General features: G+C 45.5%; 1 protein-coding gene across 1 annotated transcript; it reads right to left on the bottom strand.

The window, feature by feature from the left end:
* Positions 1 to 1,766: 1,766 nt before the first annotated feature.
* LOC123439988 (heat stress transcription factor C-1a-like) lies at positions 1,767 to 3,300 on the bottom strand. Its single transcript, XM_045116583.1, has 2 exons — positions 2,847 to 3,300; positions 1,767 to 2,644 (listed from the first exon to the last, which is right to left on the bottom strand). The coding sequence occupies exons 1-2, from the start codon at positions 3,093 to 3,095 to the stop codon at positions 1,910 to 1,912; spliced, it is 984 nt and encodes a 327-aa protein (XP_044972518.1). The 5' UTR covers positions 3,096 to 3,300; the 3' UTR covers positions 1,767 to 1,909.
* Positions 3,301 to 11,042: the final 7,742 nt, after the last annotated feature.

Below are 11,042 nucleotides of genomic sequence, written 5' to 3'. Positions count from 1 at the left end.
GAGAGGTAATTTATCCAACCCAATCATTATTGATGATATCTATTCTTTTGGGAAGGATAAGGTTGGCAATGTGTTTGCCAGGTTTGTTGGTACTTAAAGTGGTGTCAAGAAAAGTACCATTTGGGTTGTCAAACCTATTGTGACTAACCTCTTAGGACCCAACGTGGTTGGGGACCAACAAGCTCAAACTTGACCAATAGATGATTGTGGAGGACATTGGAGACTTGGATACGTAATGAAGAATTAAGGGGTCTTCATCATTCATATTATATCAATCCAAGTCATTTGGATTATAGAGTTTCTATCTTATATCCAATGTGCCTCCTTACACTAACTTGTACTTAAACTGATTACATTGTTAGTTACTTCCCCTTTGCATGTTGTGGTTTTGTACCTTTCATGTGTTTGTATATGTTGTGATTCCAACTTGCTTATTTTGAGTAATTGAGTATGTGTATGTTCGTTTGCACATCATGTACATGTGAGTCTTGTATTGAGCCTTTTTGCATCTTGTTTGTATCTTTGTTGGCTCTTCTGAGAGATTAATGGATTATACCATTGTGAGGGAGTGATGTGCTTTGCACACCTCACAATTTCATAAATGTGTATACATGGGAAATACCACTTAGTATTGATATTTCAAGATTATCTAGTTTTTATGTGGTATGTCTTACTCATGAGAATTTCAAATTCTATATGGTTCATTAAATATCTCTTGTTGGTTTTAATTTGTCACTTATTAATATTGTTGGGTTTTCACATTATGGGGGAGTAATATGCTATGTGCATATTAAAAGCCTAGAAAATGTGTACATTTAAAGTATTGCCACTTAGTGTTGATATTGTAAATTATCTTGTTCCTAAGTGTCATGTTATCTCTACAAGTGTCATTTGTTTGCGTTTTAGGGATAAAAGATGATGTTGGGTATATTTGTGATCTACCAATGACTATTATTTCCAAAATACTTCTTGTCATTGATAATTGGTATTTCCTCATGTGGTAGAAATATTAACATTGAAGACTACGCGGCGGTTGAGCGCAAGTTTTTTGTCCCCAGACTTTTCCTTGACACGGGTGGCGGTGGAGGGTCAATTCCGTCAGTGACGTTAGCCGGCGGCTTCCGTATCCATTCTAGACGAAATCAAGGGCATTAGTGGCAGTGGCTGGAAGAGATGGTGCCTCGGGCGAAAGTGGGAGGAGCCGAAATTTATCATAGAAACTCAAGCTACCGTTAGGAATAATTTGTTAAATTGTTATTCCTCTAAATGTTAAAGAGTCCGGCCAGGTGTGGTTAGCTGCTCATTTTGCTCCTCTAAATCCTTTTAAGGGATCGCCTCATAGTGAGTGTTTCGATGACGAGCAGTTGCGGTTGGTTTTTCGATGATATTCTGAACTCGCGTTTTTCTTTTTAGTCTACTTTATTTAAGTTGGGTCACACAAATTTGTATTTTCGTTAAGATAAGTAATGGAAAAAGTTATGTCCGGATCAAAATAAAACTAGAGATGCCCATGGTCCCTGAGGTTGACAAGATGATGAGAGGCCTGCTATCACCGATCTAATTATTGCATCTACTCCATGTGTCCCATCATATAAGCGTCTGTTAATATGTATCGATGGAGTATTGCAACCAATATGCTACGGAGGGAGTACTAATTAACACCTTGCACGGTCGATACGCTGGTTGTTGTACAATGTCCACGCAACATTTCGTTCCGAACGTACGCAAAATGTTACACCGTCTATTGTATATGTACCCTGTAAGAATAATCAAAACACGCACCGATGCTGGTATTACTACATGAGTATAGCAGAGTTAATATAACGTTGATTTTTGTAGGCGTGTACAAATGATTGCTAAATTAGTAAGTAGAAGAAGGTAGTGCATGTGCATGCACGACGCGCCGTGTTTAGAAGAAACACTGTCCAAGTAGGCAGAACGGGAAGGGGGTCTCCACCGCGGTCCCACCGTCAGTTAGGCCCATGCCGCTGCCGCTGCCGCTGCGGCCGCTCTCGAACTCCGGCACCTGCTGCACCCCAGAGCTCGCGGAGGGCTGCTCGAAGGTTGTGAGTTTCAGTGGTATCGGCTCCGCCCATTGCCAGACTCTGACCCCGCCCATGGCCGCGTCGCCGAGCGCCAATAGCGGTGGCGGCGGCGGTGAAGGTGCGGGCTGAAGAGGAAGCGCGATGGGTAAGGAAGTAAAATCACGGGAAGGGAACTGCATGCGCTGGCGCTTCTTCTCGGCTGCCTGTTCGAGAAGGTGGAGCGAGGTGGCGCTGGGATCCTCGGCGAGCCGGGCGAGGAAGGACATGAGCCGGTCAGGCCGCCGCTCCGTCGCCTGCAGTCGCCGGCTCATCTTCGCCAGCTGCTCCCCGATAGCCGTCTGCTCCTTCCGCAGCCTCTGAACCTCCTCAAGCAGCGCCTCACTCTCCTCCTCTTCCTCTTCCTCCTCCACTTCGTCTCCCATATTGGCCACCACGTGCTGGTGCTGCTCAGCGCCGCCGACTGCAGAGGAGCAGGAGGCGCCAACACCGGCCTCGCCGCGCTTCTTGCGGCGCACGATGCGCGGCAGCAGGTGCGTTTGGCCGCGCAGAAACGACTCGTGCGCGAACTCCCATCGGTCCGGGTGCACCTTCCGGAAGCCCTGCGCAACAATTCCATCCAAGCAAATTAAGCAGACATTACTTCTAGCAAGTGTACAGTGCACGTGCAAAGCTTAGAGTACCCTTCGTACAAGCAAGTTGTACTACCATTTGAAGACCACTCCTAGTCCTTCCTTACTAGGACAACACAAGACAAAAGACGGCGGCACGGGAAGCCTCACTAGGTAGGATAGGAGTACTCACATATGTGTTGAGCTGGCGGACGAAGCTGGAGAAGTTGCCGTGCTTGAAGAAGCAGGGGAGGAGGAGCTGCGAGAAGCCGGCGACGTCCGGGACGAGGAAGCTGTTGTTGCCCTTCCCCCACCTGACGAGAGCGTCCGTCCTAGGGTCACACACCATCTGGTACGTCTTGGCCACGAACGGCGCCGTCTGGAAATCGCCGTGGCCGCACCCGATCAGCCCCAGCGCGAGCTCCGTATGGAGGCTGTCCATCCTATCTATGTACCTCCTGCGTACTTGCCTCAGGCACGGGGAGTTCCCTCTACTCTAACTCACCCGCAGACGTCAAAATCCCTCAAAAGGCAGGCAGGCAGGCAGGCAGGCAGGTGTGGTTGCTTGCAGAGAGGGGCCGGGCTACGCCCAATTAGGCTATGGTTACTAATTATGGGCAGCGTGCGTGACAGGAGGACATGGCTAAACTAATAACCCATGTGATGAGCTTACCTGTTCGGGGTAATCTATATATATAGACGTCTCTGGCGCTTGGAGAACGGGACAAGTGTCGAATTGCTGATCCTTCACATAGACTACCAGCATGTCGATCGATCCCCAGCCTTCTTGGCGTCGCCATCGCGTGAGATTTCCGGTGATATATAGGAGTACTATAATTAAAACCGTGCCGCCTTTTGGACCAGAGCGTGCTCCAACAGTGCAGACAATGAGGAGGTGACGCGCCGTCCCGATCGCATCAAAACCCAGCTAACCCAACTGCCTCGATCATCTTTTTTTTTCCTTTCGGAAAGGAACTGCCTCGATCATCTGGTGCGGTCTCTCTCAAGCTCGCTCCTCTCGATCTGGCCGCGGAGTAGGGGCTAGCAGCTTAATGGTTGCCCACTTGCTCCTCCAGCACTGTGCTGGTAATGTGATTGGTCGCCTCGATCAACTGTACACTGACTGAGAAGGTAGTACAAACACTAGCTTGTACTAGAAAAATGTAAAGGTCACTAGCTCATTCATGGACCCGATTTAGTCCGTGCTAGCGTGCCACCGGCCGACGAAACACCACCGGAAAGGGGTGAAAGGCGCGCGCTGGGTTTGGTCCTGACAAGATGCTCGCATACGTGCCACGGATGGCTGATTAATTAGCTAATCCATAGCATATATTAATTCGCGGCCAATCAAAGCGACCCGAGTGGACAGTATCAAATGATAATGCGACAGATATGGGACTATGCCTGTAGCAACAAAATATGGGCGGGCGAAAGCGGCCAGGCCCTCGCCTCATGCCCTTTACGGGATTGATCAATTAAAGTACTACGAGGCTATGATGTAGGTGTGCTCTCTTCGAAAATATCTTGTCTCCTACAAGGCTTTTGTGAGTGGATGGGAATAATTGGGATCAGTCGTGCTGCCTCCTCGCGTTTGGTTGGTGCCAAGACTCGCTGAACTCGTGCTCCTTGACCCTCTTTTCAAAAAGAGACGTTTTCTTGTATTTCCTCTGTCTTAAAATAAGTGTTGTAAATTTATAATTAAATTAGTATAAAATTTATATTAAATTATCCATACTTATTTTAAGACGGAGTGAATACTATCGACTACCTCCGTTCTAATTTATTAGTCCTCCTCGCATTTTGAGTTATATTTTAATCATGATTTAATTAATAAAATATAAATTATATATAGAAAAAATATAATCATTGACAATCACATTCAAATACAAATCTAATAATATAATTTTTTATGACATGTATTGACATTTTGATACTCAAATATATGATCAAACTTTGACACAAACTGCAACAGAGACTAATAAACCAGGACGGGGTAACACTCATCTTGTGTTCATGTGGTGTGAGGGCATCTAGCAATCAAACTTGGCAAATCTATCCCGTTAAACGCTCACGGACGTGTCCGGGCACCTCAAATCCATACAAACTCATGCAACTACGTAAAGGATGCATTACACACATCACCCAGCTACTACATTTGGACATTGCCATCGGACTACCAAAAGTTGGCATGTTTAACGTACATGCTAACTAAGGAGAGGATCATCCACAGCTGACCTTGCCCTTTCCAGCACCCTTGTTGTCCTTCTTGCAAACCGGTCGAAAAAACAGTAGGGATCGAGCCGGATGTGCTCATCGTCGGAGCTGTCAGAATCGTCATTGTCCCCCATCTCCTCCTTGGGGGGGCAGTCCGGCCATGGCATGGACCGTCCCGATTCTGCTCTCGGGGGAAGGCGCGATGCCGTTTCTTTACAATGCAGATGTCGATGGCTTCCTACTTCACAATCGCGTGCACCGTTGCATCAGCCGCCGCGGCCATGTCCGCAGCACGGCGGGCCTCGGCCACGCTCATCCTCTTCTTCCCACGGCGGGAACACTAGTCCCGGTAGCACTCATACTCGAGTGAACCAGTGATGGGGAGATTTGAAAGCTCTCGGGAGGATCGCAATGATTCAGCCCCGGAGGATCCGACCGCCCGATGTGCCAACGCAATGGAGTCACGCCGGACAGATGCATGTTTGGGTTGTGCTTCTTTTTACCAGTCCATGAATGGTCGTCTGCTCGGGCGTATGAGGGACGTTTGAGGAACCCAACTATAGACGCTCTTAGGGCATCTCCAACACGAACCTCTAAACCGGACAAAATATATGTCCAAGGAAGCATGACACGTCTGCTTAGTGGCACGGGAGTCAACTATCGAACTGGGTCCACATACATTTGAAATAGGCTTTGAACAAACTGGATGATTTTCATTTAAATTGGACCAATTCATGAAATTTTCTGCATATCTCATTAAACAAAAGCGTATGTGAAGTTAACCTAGTATAAATCTTCACCGACGCATGTTGTTGGTGAACTAAAGAATAGGGACCTTTAGCATCCTAACTTGTGCACACATGATGACGAGATGATGTATATACTTCTCGCACCTCATTGGTTACCCCAAGTGGAAGGTTGAGATGTAGTCAGCAGCAAGTTTTCCCTTACACGGAAACTTTAAGGTTTATCGAACCAAGAGGACTCCTAGGATCAACAAGTAGGTGTCTTCCATCCTGGCGCTAGCAGAAGACGTGGACCTGCACACACAACAAAAAAGTTTGCTCCCAATGAGTACAGAGAGGTTGTCAAACTCTCCGGCCTTGTAGTTTGCAAAGGATCAAAAGACAAGCGGGAAAGTAATAGTGATTGCAACAGAAAAGTAAATGAAAACGGTAAATGATGGAGGTGTAAACAATGATGGTGATATGCACCGGAGTCACATGATGTTCACTAGTGATGTCTCTCTCCCAGAAGACGATAACAAACTATGCTTGGGTAAACAAATCACAGTTGGGTAATTGACAGAATAATGAACGCACCGCAATGCTAATTATGCTACTTGATAGTTAGAGGTTCAATAGTAATGGGCAGTACACCAAGACAAGTAGATTGTTTATTCATCAGCATCTACTTACTAATCATCCACCTTGAGATATCTATCCAGGACATCTCACCGGTATTAAGTTGTGAGCCCGACCCAAAGTGTATACTCAAAGCAACAGACAACTACATTAACGAACTATGCGTAAGGTAAACAATCCTTGCAACCGTGGTCACAAGCACCGTTGTTTTCTCCCTGGTGGCAACAACACATCCCCTAGTCTCATATTTCTGTCACTCAAGCTAGACATTGAGGGGCATGAACCCACAATCATGCATAACGCTCCCTCTTGGAGTTACAATCTACTACACGACCAAAGCAACAAAAAGCAACGAAGAACATGCATGAATCACTAAGGAACATAATATAAAAGGATAATCAAATATATAACTCATCACAATCTGAACATAATCTCATAATCCATCAGATCCCAACAAACCGAGCATAGCAATAGCAAGAGAATTACATAGATGCCTTGATCATGTAGGGCAGCTCACAAGGACTAACAATTGAAGCACAAGATTGGAGAGAAGACATCACATAGCTACTGGTCATGGACCCATGGTCCAAGGAGGACTAATCATGGCACGTCCAGGAAGCGTCCATGACGGTGGAGAACCTCCCGGAGGTCAATCCTCCCTCCGGCAGGGTGCCGGGAAGAGGTCTCCTGACGTTCCCAATCTCGGAAGCGCTGCCGCAGCGGAACGATGGAGAAATTAGCGATTCTGGAAGTTGTGGAAGGGTTTCCTCTCGGAGGACTAAATATAGGACAAAGGAGGGCACCGGAGGAGGTGGGGCCCACCCAGGCGGCCTCTTGGCGCGACCAGGGGGTACGCCGCGCTAGTAGGTTGCCTGGGCGGCCCCTGGCCCCCCTCCGGCCCATCTTCGGTTATCTCGAAGATTCCGTTACGCTGATTTTTTTAATATTTTTCTTGGAATTTTTTGGGCTTCGAAAACTTGGGTAAAAGCCCCTGCAAAATCGAAATCAGCACACAGAAACTGGAACTGGGTGCACTGAGTTAGTAGGTTAGTTCAAATATGTGTAAAACGATATAAAAGTGTAGCAAAACATATAACACCGTCACCCAAAAGATCATGGAACAAGCAGAAATTATAGATACGTTTGGGACGTATCAACACACGACCACGACCTCTAGCCCGCCAAGGCCTTGTCGGGAAAACACCAACCTCCAAACAACACCAAGCAAAGGTAAAAGCAACTGGCGGGCCTCCTTGCCGGTGGATAAGGCCCGACCGCAGGCGCGTCCGGCAAGATCCCTAATGCTTAGCCATCGCTCCACATCACGAGGCTCATTGTCTACATCAGCTAGGTGTCGAGCGGGCAAGCATTTAGGTAGAGCTTGTCGGGACACGTGGCAGCTCGGTAGATTTAGAGCAGTTTTAATGACACCCATCTCACGACGTGGCAAAACTAAAAACGGTAGCTAAGCGAACAACACTAAAGGAGAGAAGATCCTTACTAGGAGACAGCGCTGGCGTGACGCCTCACGGTGTATTTAATGCGCCTATTCTAATCAACTAGGATTAGGCATTTCCCGTTGTAGCTCTTGTCAGTAATTTGGTAGCTATAGTATCTACTTTTTACCCTGTGTATTGACCATTTTAGCCAGCGTGGTAACCCCTTTGCCTATCAAAGGAGGTCCATGGCTACCTTTACGGAGGTAAAAATCCTGCCCATTTGGATGTGTAGTAGCACTCTCGAGCATATTGTCGGTTTGTTGCGGTCCTTGTAACTTGGGAATACTCACATAATCCACAACATAGAGGACATGGGGTTTTACGCTTATGAGCAGCTCTAAGCTGTCTAAACCTCGAGCGTGTACGAGTAGGTGATGCACTTTGTGCCTGTGAATCCCATAGGCCTCATAGATTGTCATACCCCGACATCTTTGGTGCGCTAGGTAGGGGGTCGCGAAGGCGTCCATGGCGATGGAGAAGCTCCCGGAGGTCAATCCTCCCTGTGGTAGGGTGCCGGGAAGAGGTATCCTAACGCTCCCGATCTAGGAAGCACTGCAGTGGCGGAACGATGGAGAAATTCACGATTCTAGAAGTTGTGGAAGGGTTTCCTCTCAGAGGACTAAATATAGGCCAAAGGAGGGCACCGGAGGAGGAGGGGCCCACCCAGACAGCCTCATGGCGCGACCAGGGGGTAGGCCGCACCAACAGGTCGCATGGGCGGCCCCTGGCCCCCATCTGGTTCATCTTCGGTGATCTCGAAGCTTACGTTACACTGATTTTTTATATATTTTTCCTGGATTTTTTCGGGCTTCGGAAAATTGGGTAAAAGCCCCTGCAAAATTGAAATTAGCAGACAGAAACTGGCACTGGGTGCACTGAGTTAGTAGGTTAGTCCAAATATGTGTAAAATGATATAAAAGTGTAGCAAAATATATAACATTGTCACCCAAAAGATCATGGAACAAGCAGAAATTATAGATACGTTTGGGACGTATCCACATCTTCAAGCTTAATTTCTGCTCGTCCTCGAGTAGATAAATGATAACACAATAATTTCTGTGCTGACATGCTAACACACATATAAGAACTTCAACGTAAAGCAAGTAAGCTATGTAATTCAAGTCAAGACAATAACAATCAAGAGTGTATATCCAGTATTGAGTTTAGCAAAGTAAGAACATAAAGGTGCAAGAGCTCTCGCAGTCCGTGACTCAAATGGCTCTAAATGGTGTTTGCGTACAAACAGTGGGAGATGGGTTGAGATCATAAAATATTTTTTAATTTAGAACTCAATCTACTAAAATTTCACACTTGGTCTCCTTCGAAATCTTATTTTGACTCATCCCAAGACCACTAGCTAGACACAAGTCAAAATTATCTGCTGCCTTTCGACTTTGAGCATTCATGCAATGGATGAGCGTAAGCAATATATGTCGGCACTTAGGATGGCAAACATAATAATGATGGGGAAGGAAGACAAAAAGGGTGTGAAAGACTCACATCAATGAGGACAACCATAGGCAAGAGAAAGCGAAATGATAAATATGATGTGAGGAGTAAGGATTGCCATATAACGGATGCACATATGAGCTAAGGTAAGCTCTCTAATGGAACTAGTGGGGGTGCATCCAACTTGTTTGCTCATGAAGAGCTAGAGCTCATTTGAGGAGGCTCATCATTGAAATATGCAAACCAAGTTCTATAGTGTAAGGGTCCCTACATAGTTATGCATGAGTGATAATCTCTATGTAGTACAAATATAGCAATGGAGTACGAGTGTGGATCTTTCAAAAGGAATAGTAGTGTTGCCCCCTTCTCTCTTTTTATTTCTTTGTTCTTTTCTCTTTTTATTTTTATTTTTTTGTGGCCTCTTTGTCTCTTTCTTTTTATCTCTCATTTGTCCTCTTTGGGATCTTTTGTTTGTCCTCTTTGGGATCTTTTCCTCACTTAAGGGCAACACTCTATGTTTTACATGAATAAAAAGAAGATCATCACACTTCATAAGAAGTACTCAACATAAAGACAAGTGAAAACTATCATGATGTATGCAAATGTATGCCTCTGCCAGTGCAGCAGGATATGCAATGATACTAGCGCATCATGTAGCAATAATTGGGGCAAGGCCCAACTATCATGCGACTCTACGATCAAGCAAAAGCATGTATGACATGAAGATCAAGTCATGAGATGGTGGATGTTGCATGGAAATGTATCTCAGAAAGGCTATGTAAATTCCTTAATAGGTAGGTATGGTGGCTGTTTTGAGGAAAGATATAATGAGGCTTATGTATGCCATAGCGTATCATGTCATGGATTTGGACGCACCAGCGGAGTTTGCACCAACTCTCAATGTGAGAAAGGGCAATGCACGGTACCGAAAAGGCTAGCAAAATATGGATGGTGGTAGTGCCAACAATCGAATACTCACATTAGTCCGAAGAACTCATACACTTATTATTGGTAAATCTCTATCTAGTTAGGAAATTCACAAAGAGACAAGTACCCCGAGGAGGAGTGTTTGGCGGTTTGGTTATCCTTGCGCATCCTCGACTCATGGTAACGTGACGGTACTCTATATATTCCAACCCCTCCAGAGGTTAGCGATCAATTTAGTAGCTAGAGTTCTCAACTAATTTTTAGTTTTTTGAAAAACACATGGATTTCCCAAAATACGACCTATCACTAATAGGCTCAAGCTCTTGGCACCAATAGTCCAAACATTACTCAAATCAATACCTTAAAACTATTCCAAGTTACTACTATACTTAAATAGCAACCTCAATTACCTACTCATGCAAGACGCACAACTCAGTGTAACGAGCCAACTCTCTAAACAATATAAGCATGATAACCCCAGAGAGTTCCAAAAGAAACCTAAATAAAAGCTCTTAAAAATATAAGCATGAAAACTAAGAGCTAAGCATGATAGTAGCTATGGAAAGATGGAGAACACAAAAAAAGGATAAGCATGAAAACCTATGTTGTGTTCTAGAGTGGAATGGAGTGTGTCTCTCTCCCAAACAAGGTAGGCTAGGTTCCGGCTTGTTATGAACAGCAAGCAAGACTAAAACAAACTAAAAATAAAATAGTGGGACGCTCTAAGCATAACACATAGCATATGAAGTAATAAAAATATAGCATGGAGATGGACGAACTGATGATTGTTGATAGAGAAGGGGATGCACAGGGGCATCCCAAAGCTTAGACGCTTGAGTCTCCTTGAATATTTCTTGGGGTGCATGGGGGCATCCCCAAGCTCGAGCGCTTGACACTCCTGTATCTTATTTCATCATCTCCCATCGCATACTTGAA

Source organism: Hordeum vulgare, chromosome 3H (genome assembly GCF_904849725.1).
Source record: "Hordeum vulgare subsp. vulgare chromosome 3H, MorexV3_pseudomolecules_assembly, whole genome shotgun sequence".
Taxonomy (NCBI): domain Eukaryota; kingdom Viridiplantae; phylum Streptophyta; class Magnoliopsida; order Poales; family Poaceae; genus Hordeum; species Hordeum vulgare.
The sequence above is the reverse complement of the archived record's forward strand: the minus strand, read 5'-3'. Positions and strand labels throughout refer to the sequence as shown.

Bases quoted from the DNA above. Each gene is read 5' to 3' on its own strand.
- LOC123439988 (XM_045116583.1), bottom strand. From the start codon at position 3,095: ATGGACAGCCTCCATACGGAGCTCGCGCTGGGGCTGATCGGGTGCGGC. The intron at 2,645-2,846 runs GTGAGTACTCCT...ATTGTTGCGCAG, and splicing joins TCCGCCAGCTCAACACATAT to GGCTTCCGGAAGGTGCACCC.